The 15106-nt window shown below is 34.8% G+C and overlaps 1 protein-coding gene across 6 annotated transcripts in view; it reads left to right on the top strand.

Moving 5' to 3' along the window:
• Ankrd28 (ankyrin repeat domain 28) overlaps window positions 1-15106 on the top strand; it is a 184977-nt gene that overhangs the window by 60328 nt on the left and 109543 nt on the right. For 3 of the 6 annotated variants that reach the window (XM_023715805.1, XM_023715804.1, XM_023715806.1), the window contains one exon: window positions 11425-11508. In XM_023715805.1, coding sequence (XP_023571573.1) covers window positions 11425-11508 — 84 coding nt within the window. Of the gene's footprint in view, window positions 1-8625; window positions 10388-11424; window positions 11509-15106 lie in introns of those variants that run through there. The other 3 variants (XR_002821199.1, XM_004631603.3, XM_023715807.1) reach the window with 2 other exon arrangements.

Genomic DNA, 15106 nt, shown 5'->3' on the forward strand with positions numbered 1-15106 from the left:
TTTTTTCTATATTTAGGGCAGGGTGTTCTGAGTCTCACTATGTAGATCAGACTCGTAGTGACTCCTGTTTTCAGCCTCCCAAGTGCTGGGATTATAGGTGCATGCCACCACACCCAGTCTCAATCTGCCAACATTTGGAGGGGGGTGATTGAACCCCAGCTGCTGTGCTCTGCCTAAGTATGCGCTTTAGTCCACTGAGCTATCAGGCTGTCTTTTTTAAGAAGGGCAAAAACTATTTCTAGAGCAACTTGGACACATAATCTTTCTCCTTAAGTGTAAATTTTATGAAATTGAAAATAAGTTACATTCATGAAAATTTACTATTCATTTTGAGATATGCCATAAACATAGAATATACAAATTTAGAAGGCTTTGCTAAAATGGAAAATATATATTGACTTTTTATGTTGATTATAAGTAAATTTTATTTTGCTTGTATTAGGGAGCAAACCCAGAGATATTCCACCACTGCTATATTGGCCCTTTTTGGAGGCAAGGTCTCACTGAATAGCTCAGGCTATTTTCTTGTTGTTGTTTTGTGCTCAGTGGAGATTGAACTCAGGACCTTGTGCTTGCCAGGCAGGCACTTAAGCCACTGAGCTATATCCCTGACACCAGGTTGGTTTTGAACTTGGCTGTCCTCCTCCCTCAACCTCCCAAAGTGCTAAGAGTACATGTGGACAGGACTAGCCCTGGCTGCTTTTTGGTTTTTTGAGATAGGTTTTTTACTATGTGCTTCAGGCTGGCCTAGAACCTCCCAGTCCTCCTACCATAGCCCCAGAATTCTGGGATTATAGGGATGGGCAACTGTGCCCAGCTTTACAAGTAGTGTTATAAAATTCATTCTTTAGAGAATATATTCTACACTTCAAATATATTTTTTGCTAGAGTTAATTAATTCCTGTGCTGCTCTCTTTCCCATGATGGAATTTGTGCCATATACATTGTGTCTTTCATACTTGGACCTTCAATGTGTCTTATCCATAAATTTCCATTATCTTTTTGTGTTTATGCCTTATACTAGATTTTCTAATATGTACCAGTACCTATTTAGTTATATGAGGCCTTTGAAGATGAAGAGGATGCATAATATTTTGTAATTCCTTGGTGTGCTATAGGAATATTAAATATTTGTTGCATCAGTGTTATGGTAGTTTTGGTGAATGTTTTAAAAATGAAATATTCTTGTTAGAAAGCTTTTAGATTATTTCAGTGTGCTGAACTTTGAGTAAAATTGAACCAGGTCTTAAAATTCTTAAGGTAAAATTTTTATTTTCATCCATATTTAGGCAGTGCTGGGATAGTGACACTTTCACAACATGAGAGTAGATGGTAAGACATGAGCTTTATATTAAAACTTAAAAGACTTTTTTTTTTTAAATCTTAGACATAAAAAGTCATACTTCTCAAGTTTTAAAACCAAAAGAATGCCCCAAGTGCTTAAACTCTAATAAGCATTAAGTGAAATACCTGGAGTTACTTATGATTATACTTTCTTCTTTGTGTCTGTATTTATTCTGTTAGCATCCCCTATAAATCCTGTTTTGAAAATAGTATCTCCAGTGGTATATCCTGCATCCTAATTCCAGTTACCCACTCTTGGATTGCTACATTAGTCTTTACCCTTGTAATCTGTTCTGTATCGTTAATGAAGTTTTCTTAATCACTTGATAAGAAATACAAACTTTTAACTTGGCATAGAAGGCCGGCCCCAGGTACCTGATTCTCCAACACATATGCTATTGTCCCTCATGAGTACTTGCTCTAATTATGTGGGGCTTCCTTCAGTTCTTTGTCCTTTGTAATTTTTTTCTTCCTCCATTTATCACAATTTGCAGTTACATGGTAATTGTGTATAAATTCCATTAGACTGACTGGTTATTCATAATTTTGTTTTATGGGCATGCCACAAAATGTGACACATGGTAGATGATAAATAAATACTGTACTAGGTAGCTGGATTGATGCAGTTGAGTGAATGATGGAGTAGGTGTTACTGTGCCTGTGTTTCTGTATGTAAATTAGAGGGTAGTACTTAATGGTGGTTCACTGAGAATATTTGTACTGTTTGCTCTCCCCCTAATTTACCTTACCTTATTCAACATGACATAATGAGATATTTTCCAAGCTTATTTCTGGTCAGTTATTGTTTCTGTATGATTTTTGTTAGCTAGTGATTGTAGCTCATTTCATTTATTTGAAGATTTAAGCACACGTGCTATGCTAGAGTACAGCTGATGGAAGAATAGGTCTGGAAGGATAGGGCGTATGTCCACTAATGGGTATGATTACTCAGTTAGATTTAGCTTTAGGTAGTAGAAAACTTTTTAATAAACAAGGTAGAACCTTTTATTTCACTTTCTGCATAAAATTTTCTTCTGAAGTACATAGATATTTTGAGACATAGCCCCAGAAGATTGTTTAGGATTCTTGGTCTTTCTAAAATGTTTCCAGAGGGCTGGGGAGATGGCTCAGTGGAATAAGCGGTTCCCTAGCAAGCACAAGAGTCTGAGTTCAATCCCCGGTAAAAAAGAAATGGCTACTTAAAAAAAAAAAAAGGTGGGGGAGTAAAATGTTTCCAAAAGTATGGCTTGAACTCACTTCCTTATCATCTTCTTATTTATGATGAATAATCCCTCTGTATCCATACAAAGATTCGTTGCTCCAGCTCTTTGTGTAAAAAAATTTTTTTTAAACTTTGTTTTAGGAAAGGGTCTACACAGTGTTCAGGGTTTCACTACTAGATCGGACTCGTAGTGATCCACCTGGTTACAGCCTCCCAAGAGCTGGGGCTACAGGCATGTGCCACCCTGCCAAGTCTCAATTGCTATCTCAGTGAGCCCTGGGGGCAGGATTGGCACAGCCAGCACGGCAGGCCCTGGGATTGAACTCCCAGCCTTTGTTCAGGTGCTTTAATCTGCTGAGCTATTTGGCTGGCCCTCCTTGTGTAAAATGACATAGTATTTTTCTAATATGTATATCCTCCAGTATACTTTAAAAATCATCTCTGGGGGGGCTGGTGAGATGGCTCAGCGGTCTAGAGCACCTATTTAAGAGCGAGCTTGGCAAAGCAAAGGGACCACGGTTCAATCCCCCAGCACCACATGCCAGCCAGCCCCGCCCCCTGGTGGGCTGAGCTGGCCACACACACACACACACACACACACACACACACAAATAAATAAATAAATAAAAAATTTAAAAAAAAAATCATCTCTGGGAAGGTTTCTTGCTTGCTTTGCCTACCATCAGCCTCAGAGTAGCTTTTAGTAGTCTCTCAAAAGGTCTCCAAAATGTGGAGACTTAGCAACTGAACAGTATCTCCAGATAGTAGTCTGAATTACATCACTGGTGCTGTAGGTGGGAGATTCTCTGTTATAGTGTCTTATCTACTAACTAGCTTCATAAAGGAACTTCATCTAGCCCCAGCATCATTTATAAAAATATAGTGATACTGTTTGAGTTTCAAGATTTTATGAACTAAATTCTGATAATCTTATTTAGATGATGAGATGAGAATAGAGAAGTAACCTATCAAAAGTCACAGGGTTAAATTCATTTGTGGGAAATGGATTCATATTCAAGATGATTTGAGTACAAAACATACTGTCAGGGTTGGCGATACACCTCAGTGGCATAAGCACCTGCCTGACAAGCAGTCCTGAGTTCAATCTGTGGTTCCGCAAAAAAAACCCAAAACCTATTTATTTATTTTACTGTTAAACACTGTACTAGTACAGTGTTTTCCCTCACAATTACCCGGAGGCTATTCCTATTGTGAAAAACCTTGGGCTCAAGAAATTAGCTTGCCCACAGACAGAACTAGTAAATGATAAAGTCAAGACCTAAACCTCAAGTGAACTGATTACTGAGCCCTTAATTTTAGTTTTATTCTTGTCATTTTTTCAATCTCTGGCAATTTTTATTTTTATTTTTATTTTTTATTTTACTTTTTTTGTGGAACCGGAGATTGAACTCAGGCTCTTGTGCTTGCCAGGCAAGCGCTTATTCTACTAAGCTGTCTCCCCAGCCCCTGGCAACTGAATTTTAGTTGTTCACTTATTAGAAGTACAAAACTCATGTTTTTGTACTGTAATGCCTCTTCTGTTTTCTGATTAAAGTCTTTATTTATCAGCCACCACACATACATATCATTTTTGCAATCCTGCCACTCTAGAGTCTTGTTAGAGAAACCATTACTGAGAAATTATTTATAGGTAGACGGGAAAAAGCTATATCTACGTCTGTAGCCATAATATAGATATATCACAGTGCTTGCCTTTAAGTAGTTTACTTTCAGGTTGGGAAACCTAGCTACTATGAAAGTTGACCTAGAACAAGAAGCAGCATATACTTGCTTAAATCTGAATAAGTGAACTTATACACTATGGAGCAACATCTCTAAAAAGAGATGCTGTTTTAGGGGGTAAGTAATGCTGACTATGTAATATAGGATGTTATCATGATGTCCTTTCAGGTATTTCAAATATTATGATTCACCCTTGTGAAAATATGTAACATCATTATTGTATGTTAAAATATTACCGTGTCTGAAACTATGAGCCAGGCCTGATGACCTCTGCCTGTATTCAGAGGCTACCAGCAATTTCAGGCTGAGAGCAATTTGAGTCCAGGAGCTCAAAGCCTGCCAGGTCAACAAACCACAAGAATGCATCTCCAGTGTATAAATAATGTTTTAAACAATATAATTATAATATTTAATATTTTAGATAATAAGCATGTAATATTAATAAAGTTTAATATTTAGTATTTTAAATATAACATTTAAATACAAAAATAGCTAATAAAACTATATAACCTATAGATTATAGCACCTATAAAGGAATCTCTAAGATATAATCTTTAATTTATAGATGATAGTTTGTTTCATAGAATGACACTTTATGGCTTCAGTGACTTTTATTCTCAAATGCTGGCATTTTTTATTGTAGAGTTTTTTTTTTTTTTTCTTCCAATAGTTTGTTAAGTAAATTGCTGTAGGTGTGTGAGGTAAGACACACCGTGAACTACTCATTTTGAAATAACTTGCTTGAGAATATTATTGCAACAAGTAATATTTCTTTTTTGCCAGAATTTTTCACAACCATTTTAGGTTACTTGTCTTTCAAGTTCACTTTTAGAAGGTATTATAATTTGTAAAAATCTTGTGGAGGTAGTGAAGGAAAGGAAGAGAATGTGAACATATGTGGTTGGAATTAGACACAACTTTAGTAATTTGAATATCTTTGGTTAAAGTACTGTATCAAGTCTTTTTTCCTTATTAAATGTGAAGATGGCTGAGTTATGTCAAATAAGAATGTGCAACATGTAGCACATTGAAAATGCTAAAAAGTAGCTGTTATGTTTATTAATAAAAATATAAATATTTATTAATAAAATATATTAATAATAGAATGAACATACAGTGAAGAGAGACCATGGTATTTTCTTCATAGTTTTTCTGTTGCAAAATAGTCCCATCATTCAGTGAACAGAGAAGGGGAGGGACAGCCTCAAAGTGGTGTGATCTCGTTTTTTACAGAATTCAACACAGTACCTCACACATGCTATATCACTAAGCTACCCCCTTAGCCCTACAGTGGTTGGTTTTGGCACTTATTTTTAATTAATTTGTGTACCTTGTACACTTTATTTTAAAGAGAAAGAATAATGATGCAGAATTTCAAAACACAATAATAGGAATTTGACAATGGTTATACTATATATTCAGAGTAGTTGCTCAAATTAAAAGATATAGTCGTGAAAAACTGAATAGTATAAGCACAAATTGTTCTTTTTAATGAACTAACAGACATTAGTATAATTATCTTAGTAATCTTTCTTGGGTATGCATCTGTGTGTATATACATTTTTTTTTCCTTTTCCTTCTTTTCTCCATTCCCCCACCCCAATTCAGTTGTTCTTTTCTTTTGAGCAGTTTCTTCCCCTTTCATAATATCTGTTGTACTTTTTGGTTTTTTCTTCTTTCTTTCTTTCTTTCTTTCTTTCTTTCTTTCTTTCTTTCTTTCTTTCTTTTTTGTACTGGTGATCAAACCCAGGACCTTGCACTTGCCAGGTGGTTGTTTATGCTACTGAGCTATCACCCCAGCCCGGTGTTGTACATTTTGGATCTTACTTATTCTTTCAATTTCTTACAGTAGGGAGACAATACAATGTTTACATTTGGGAGTCTAATGTATTTCACGAGTTTGGTCTCAACTTGTACCGATTTACTTAGAAAAGCCTCAAGTTTATCCTTCTTTATAGCTGAGTAATACTCCATTGTATAAAAATACATCTTCTTTGTCCATTCCTTGGTTAATGGGTGTTTGGTTTTTTTCCAAGTTTTAGCTATTACAGATTTTGCTGCTATAAACATGAATGCACACATATTGCTGTTGTATAATGTTTTCAGTTCTTTTGAGAAAATAACCCAGAGGGGGCATAGTTGGGTCAAATGAGACCTCTAATCCTATTTTTTGAGAAATCTACACACTGATTTCCACAGTGGTTGTACCACTCTACACTCCCACCAACAGTGGAGAAGGATTCATTTTTCCTCACAACCCTGCTAGCATTTGTTATTGGATGATTTGATGATTACCATTCTTTCTGGAATGAGGTGGAATCTCAGGGTTATTTTAATTTGTGTTTCTTTTTTATTGTTATTCTCTTATGTTTTATTTATTTTTTAAATTTGCATTTCTTGAATGACAGTGCTGTTGAACATTTGTTCATGTGTTTATTTGCCATTTGTATTTCTTCATTTGAGAAGTTTGTGTTCATCTCAGATGCCCATTTTTGGATTGGGTCTTTGAATTTGGGGGGCCTGATTTTTTTTTTTTTTTTTTTTTTTTAATTCTGTATGTTGTAGATAGAGGTCCTTTGCCTGAGGGAGAGTTGATTGAAAGTTTTCCCACCTTGGCTTTTCTTTTCACGCTGTAAGTGATTCTTTTTCATGTTCAAAAGCTTTTTAGCAGGATGAGATCCCAGTTGTTGTTTCTTTGAAGTATTTCTTGTGCAGTTTGATTTTTGTTCATGAACTCTCTGCCCATCTATATGTCTTTAAGATTTCTAGCTACTTTGACATCCAGAAGATTTAGTGTTTCTGTTTATTAAAATCTTTTTATTCATTTTGACTGTAGTTCAGATGATAGACATGTGTCTAGTTTTAGTCTCTGGCATATGGAAAGCCAGTTTTTCATGCACCATTTATAAAATGGCTGTCTTCCAGTGAACATGTTTGGTCTCTTGATCAAAAATAAGGTGACTGAATGTGTTTGTAATTGTGTTTGCATCTTCTATTCTGATGCACTGATCCTAAGGTGTTTTTTGTTTTGTTTTGTTTTTTGCCATTACCTTGCTGATTTTATCGCTGTAGCTTTGTAGTATAATTTCAGGTCAGGGATGGTGAGGCCTCTTGCCTTGCCTTTGTTACCCAGGATTGCCTTTGCTATTTTAGGTCTCTTCTGGTTCCAGATGAATTTGAGGAATGTTTTCTCTAGATCTGTGAGGTATGCTGATGATATTGATCAGGATTCCATTAAATCCGTATTAAAATTTTGAGAATATGCCCATTTTCATAATGTTGGTTCTTCCTACACATGAACAAGGGATTATCTTTCCATTTTCTGATATCCTCTTTGGTCTGCTCTTTCAGAGTGCTGTGGTTTTTCGATGTATAAATCCTTTACTTTTTTGTTAGATTGATTCATAAGTATTTCATTTCTTTCTATGCTATTGTGAAGAGTGTTTCTCATTTCTCTGAGTTTGTGTACAGGAATGCTTTTGATGTTTGAGTGTTGACTTTGTATTGAGCTACACTGCTAAATTTGGAAGTGTTTTGGTGGAGTTTTAGAGGGTCTTCTACGTAGGCATCCTGTCATCTGCACATGATGCTAACTGAACTTCTTTTCCTATCCTTACTCCTTTTATTTTTCTTTCTTGTCTAATTGCTCTGGTTAATGTTTCCAAAAGTATATTGAATACAAATAGTGCTAATGGACATCCTTGGTTTTAGAATGATTTTAGGATGAAAGCTTTAATTTTTACCCATTTAGTATGATGTTGGCTGTTGGTTTATCATAGATGGTTTTTATTAGATGAGGTAAAAACCATCAATTTGGTTTTCTGTAAGATTTTTATGATGAATGAGTGTTGGTACCTTGTACACTTTGACATGTGGGTAAATCAGGATCAAAGACTAAACTGTTTAGCTTCTTAACACATTTTAAGGCTTTATAATATATTTACATAGAAAGGTAAGATTTAGTCAGTAAGTAATCAAAATGATTTTAAGATTTCTATTTAACCACATTTTTCTCTTTAAAAATAAAGATTAAGTTCAACAACATAGAAATTATTAGGAAAAATCTTAAATTCTTCTTTAAAATTCACATCCTAAAAGGTAACGTCTGTGGCACCTTCCCTTCAAAAAAAAAGATCTTAGCAAAAATAAGACTTTAAGTTAGGTTTCTCACAAAGTGTCTTTTTCCTCTAAATCTCTTTATGAGATTATTGCAGTTGTGTTCTTATTGTAACTGTCATTATAGGGTTAAACAAATGCTACAGTGTAGCATACGAAAGCAGTTAAGCTGTTTGGAATTGTTTACTTGCTGAAACCAGTGTTAGTCAGCAGAGGCAGTACACCAGGTTTCCATGTGGCTTTTAGTGGAAAATGTTAAAAGCACACTCATTTTTCAGTTATAGAATTTTTCAGTTTAGTTTGGATTAGTCACAGAACTGGCATAAACCTTCTAATTGTGAAGGCTGTCCAAGTGAACTGGTTTTGGTTTTTTTTTGTTTTTTTTTTCTTTTCTGCTGCTGCTAGAGGAAGTTACATCCTGAGCAGCTCTCTGGTAAGTGTAACATGTGAGCATTACTAGGCATTTCATCCTGCGGGGCTGCAGTCTTTGCTCTTCAGACTGTTGCTCAGTTGGAATGCCTCTGTGAGGCTGGTCCAGAAGTCCTGTGGACAATTTTTAAAGACTTCCTCCTTTGGAGGTGTTTATTACTGGCATTTTTCAAGATTAAGGAACAGGAAAGCATCTGAAATCGACTGAAAAGGGTAACTGTAGCGGTTTTCACTGTGGAAGGAAACTATATTGGCACCGAGGCAGACGATTGAATAAAGTAGTTGGCTCAAAGAAGATGCACAGTCTGCTGTTTTTCCCTCTGAATGAAGACTGTTTAATAGAAGCTGCATTCGTGTGGAGATCAAAGGAAACACTGGAATGATAAACTACTGGGGCTTTTCCTCCTCTACTTTCTCTTTTTAAAATGAAAACCCTGAAGCAGTAATTTGAGCTGAAACGCCTTCTCTTACAGCCTGCTTGTTGTATTAGGATTCTCCACTGTCACCGCTTCTGCCTGGTGCCTGTGTCCTTTGCTGGAGCAGCCACAGACAACTGCCTGATGGAGAAAGAATGAAAGCTCTGCCTTGCTTATGCTATGGATGGGAATAAAGCTATCTGTGTTTCTTCTATTGTACGGGAAATCTGGATTAATCAAGCTGTGTGCCTGTACCAAGAGTCCCATTGTCTTTTGTGGTCTGACTCATCACGTGTAAATGTACTGCAGCTTTGCTATTAACGCAGAGTGGTTTTTATTTTTTCTTTTTTCCCAAACAGAAAAAATTGTCAACCTCTGAGCTTCATTTTTAGATTTATGTGGAGCTCTTGATCTTTTATTCCTCCTTGGATAATATCAGCATTAACTCACTGAAGCTGAAGAAATGAAGACAATTTAGGAGTAGAAACAAAAGTGATTTTTTTCCCCCCAGTTGTAAGCAAGCCAGCCTGCTGGTGACTCTGTGACCTTGCAGACAAGAGTGGGTAGAGCTCTGGTCATCTCTGCAACAGCAGTTGTTTCTCATTTCATTCTTTGTAATTAGTATTGTTTCACCAAACATAGTGATTGTTTGGTACAAGTAAATTTCAAAGAGCAGTAGCTATTTTGATAGGTAGGGGAAAATATTTGTACATAGGATTGTATTAGACTCAGTTTTAATTATTGACAATGGTAATGTTTAAGCTTTAAGTGTTTCAGTAACCTAATAGAAAATACTAGGATTTTATTTTTATGAAATTACAAGGTAGATATTATGATTTTTAAACTTCAGTTTCTCTGATAGTACTTACTAGCTTTAAAAAATCAGCTTCGCTGCTCAGAGAATGTTTGTAAGTGTACAGAAGAGGAGGAAAAACTACTTGTACTCTTTCAATTGTGACTTTTATCACATAGCTTGGAATTTAATGTTTTAAAAGAGCGAATGAGTCGAGTGTGTATTGTTGTTTTGGAGGAGATAGAAGATGAATCTCCTGCATTTGTTTCTAAATTGCCACAAGAAAATCAATCTGTACTTTCTTCACCTCCTGGAAGTGTATTGGTAAGATATGAGAGTTTGTTTTCTATATTCTGTTAAACTGGCAGTATAAATTTTATTTGAATAAACATGAATTAGCTTCACTAGTTTCATTTAGAAACCCAGGTTAAAACACTATATACTGATGTGATGCAGTATCGTTAGTATATAAAATGAATACATTTTTAATTTTTACTTTTTCAAACACTTCAAAAACACTTTAGACTATTATCTCTTAAAAATGGGCTAAGAAATGTTGTGGCAACCATGTTTCTGTTTTTACTTCGTGGTTTTAGAACTGATATGACAAGAATCAGGAACTGCGTATTTTAGGAAAGGTTGACTATTACTAGCAGCACTGAAACACAGCTTCTTCTAGAAAGAATTTTATGTATTTGCATGCAAGACTTTATATGAAAAAGACTCAAACTTTAGCCCTAACCTTATTTTTAATGCTGCTGTCAGCTGTCTCCTTATTTGAGTAATATAATATGATACCTTAGAAAGACTATGTTGTTGATTGGGAAATTATATTTAGACATGCATGTGTTTGTCTTTTTATGTTATTCAGGTATGCAGAATTATTTTTTATCTTTTAATACTTATTCTCATCAACTTTTTTGAAGTGTATAAATTTATACATACAGTGCTAGCCCATATATGTTCTTTTCTTGTCCCAAACAGCCCTTTTCATAAGGACCTTCTTTTATGGATCTCAGGAGTTGACCCATAATTTTGTTCCACAAGTAGATACTGAGACTTGTATTTGGAAGTCTTTATAACCGATAAACAAGAGGTTTCCACTTAAAAGAAATAAGATCAGATTGTCTTCATATACTACTTTTACTCAACTGAATTAATGTGTACTTTTTTTATTCAGCCCAACCCTCATTCCCCTGAAGATGAATCCTCTACTTTGTTATACTGTTCCCTAGGATTTGTGTCAAAAAGTAATGATTCTGCAAGGGAAAAAAAAATCAGATATAAAAATTATATGGAAATATTTTTAGAGTTATTCATGGTTAGAAGGCTAATGTTGTTATTATTCTCTCATATTTTAGCCATCACTGGTGCAAGCTATATTTAACGGAGATCCTGATGAAGTGCGAGCACTAATATTTAAGAAAGAAGATGTTAACTTTCAGGTAAAAGAGTTAAATTACTGATACCAGCCCTTAAATATGCTGTTTAGAAACTCTTGCCTAGAATTGGGATTTTTGTTGAAAAGATGTAAATTCTGTAATAACTTGTTTTAAATGAGGGGAGGCAGCTTTTGAGGCAAAAAGGGAAGTACTGGGTGTATATTCAAGGTGATAACTGAAAGTATAAGAATACTAAAAGCTACTGAGGGTTTTTCTTTTCACCCAGCTGTTTTACTTTGAAATTTTTCGTATGCAGAGATACTGCAAACTATTTTCAGTACATGTGTATCCTTCACTTTGGTTCAGTATGGACATTTTACCACATGTATTTACTCTTATGTTTGCAAAGATTTTCTGTATTCCTTTCACTCTGCTCTCTGAACTCAATTTGAAAATAAATTGCAGAAATAATGATGCTACTTTACTGTGTGCATTTCAGATGAGGGTTCATTTCTGTGAACTGGAAATAAGACATTTCCATTACTTTTATATTATACATCTAACGTGATTATGAGGTCAAATTTGCTCTCTGTAAGTAATCATTGTGTCTTAGAAAAACTTAGATTAATTTTTGCCTGATTCAAGTTTATATTTAGGTGTAGAAGCATGCACATAACTCAGGATTTGTTTATTGTAAATGGAATGCTTGTCACTTTACCTAACTAGGATATCCTGGCAAGTGTACTTTTCTTAGGACAGAAAATAGATACAGGGTACAGAACTTATGAAAAGGAGGAAAACAGGCTTTCTGTTGTTTAACTCTTAGAGGTTTTTGTTGTTTTGCTGTAAGGTACTAACAAATGTCTTAATTTTGGTGAGAAACTTCGAGTCATAATCTCATTTACCATGGCTAACCTTGATTTTTGGTTAGATTTAATCAAAATATCTTGAACTTTAAAAGAAAAATTCATCTCACTTTGAACATCAGTTGATTTAACCATTGAACTTTTTTTGAGGATACCTTTTTAATAGTTATCTTCAATGATAAATTGGGTTAAGTATTGGAAAATAATATCCCGTTTTTTGAAACTCAGCTTTCTCAAGGTTGTTGTTCATACAGTTTAAGATAGGTGTAGTTCATATTTGTTTCTCTACTGTTAAGTAGTGATTGTCTAAGTTTAGATTAGTTTGAATTAGACTGTAGGGTTTTGTTTGTTTGTTTTGGGGTTTTTTTGGTGGAATTGGAGATTGAACTCAGGCCCTTGAGCTTACCAGAGAAGCAGTTATGCACTGAGCCGTCTCCCCGGCCCCAGTTTGTAGTTTTGAATTTTGTGAATCTATAAACAATGTCTTTCTTAATAACAAATGAATTGATTTTTAACAGTTATAATTTTGATAGTCACACATGCATATTATTTGGTATTTTTTATTATAAGATGTTGAAAATATGATTTCACTATAAATCATACATTTTATATTAGGAGGCATACCTAACTGATTTTTTTTTAAATTAGTTTTATTTATTTGTGTGTGTGTGTGTGTGTGTGTGTGTGGCCAGCTCAGCCCACCAGGGGGCGGGGCTGACTGGCATGTGGTGCTGGGGGATTGAACCGCGGTCCCTGTGCTTTGCTAAGCTTGTTCTGAGTAGGTGCCCTAGACCACTGAGCCATCTCACCAGCCCTCCTAACTGATTTTTAACAAATAATAATTGTAAAGTTGCACATGTGGGGCCGGGGAGATAGCTCAGTAGAATAAGCGCTTGCCTGGCAAGCCCAAGTGTCTGAGTTCAATCCCCGGTTCCGCCAAAAAAAAAAAAGTTGCACATGCATATTATTTGCTACCTTTGCTTTTATTATAGGACATAGAGAATATGATTTCAACCATAAATCATGAGCTTTAAATTAGGAGGCTTTTGTTTACCTGACTAAATGGAAGCTTCTTGCTTGTATAATAATTTACCTAGTGCAAAGTGATTAGTGGGCTAGCTAAGACCAGTAGTATTAGAGCTCTGAAAGATCTTTTCTGTAAGAATCTTGTTTTTCTCTTCATGCATACTTCATAAACTCAGTACATGTACAGAGAAGGTAAACAATTGCTTTGTTTTTGTTTTGTTACTTGTTTTTAAGTCACAAGAAAAATATCGTTTCAGAATTCCCAGAAAATTTTCTCTTAAAGATTCCTTGGTATCAGACCAACTCTCAATCTACAAACAGATTAGGATTAATTTAGTCCTGATTCTTTGTCTGCTTCATCCTTTGAGCGGGAATATGGGTTCATCTTCATTGAACATATTGCCCCATCTGGAGTAAACTGAAGTTTTCATAGGAAGAAAGAAATTATTTGGGAATGTGGTTGTTTAGATCAGTATGTTTAGATCGGTAATTTAACAAAGGCAGATTATTGGTGCCTGAAACCAGTTGAAGTACCAAACTTCTAAAGATATGAAAGAAGCACTCTGTATATCAGAAAGGGAAAATACAATCAAAACTTTTGTGCTCTTTATGATATAAAGAATGCTTGGTATTTAAATTGAATCTGTTTTGCCATGTTAGCTGTACAACTTGAGCAAATTCATTCTTCTTTAGGACTCTTTAAATATATAAACATGTGGAGTTACATTAATGATCTTCATGATTTTTCCCCACTCCAAATTTAGGATGTTCAAGAAATTTCTTAATGATTTTAAATGGCCTTTGCTTTTATCTAGAAGTTTTTGTTTTCCTTGGTTTATATAGTTGAGATATTAGCAAATGTCTTTCTTTGGGATTTCCTAGAATAGGATGTCTTGTGGAACCCAATTAATTTCATCTGAAATATTAATGCTACCTTATTTTATAGGAAAAGTCTGACTCTGTAAAAAGTTATTTTCTATAAGAATGTTTTACCAGTGATAGAAATTGATATTGTAGAAATTTACTTCTGAAACAGCCATATTCATGAGCCTTTTAAACACATCTAACAGTCTTGTAAACTAAGATAACATTTCCATTCTATCAGTAGATGACAGAACTAAGACAAAGATTAAACATTTGCAGGATCAGTAGGTATTGCAGAGCACGAATTTAAACCTTTATTAGACTTGACTGTACCTGAGGAAGTAAAGCATATTGTTGAGAAATACTTTTTTCTTTGGCAACTCATACCATAAAACAAGATTGTTCAAAAACAATATGTACCCTATGGATGCCTGCCTTTTAAGCTGTGACACAGGTATGATACCAAATTAAATAAATTTGGTATAATTAAATTTTATACCAGATAATCAAGTTTTAGTATTACAAACAAGGAAATACACAGCCTCCTGTAACTAGTGCTGTATTTTTGGGTGAACAGACATCTCCTTCCAGGTAGCATTACACTAGGAACTACTGAAATCCAGCCAAAGCTATTTTTACTGTTTAAACAAGGAAAGCCTTAGATTATAACCAATCTAGATTAATGCTACCTTGTTTTACAGGAAAAACATTAAATTCTCTAATGTTCAGTAAATATTTCCTGGAAGCCACGTGTCATTTCTGCTGTCAATATCAAGTTGTTGGTATTTCCAACCTTAAAAACATTCACTGATGACTTGAGTTTATGTCCACTTTTTTAAATTCAAAGAGTTGATATAAGAGCTACACAGGTTCTGGCTATAACTGCTGATTTTGAAAATTATTAT

The sequence above is a fragment of the Octodon degus genome, unplaced genomic scaffold (genome assembly GCF_000260255.1).
Source record: "Octodon degus isolate 3935 unplaced genomic scaffold, OctDeg1.0 scaffold00043, whole genome shotgun sequence".
NCBI lineage: Eukaryota > Metazoa > Chordata > Mammalia > Rodentia > Octodontidae > Octodon > Octodon degus.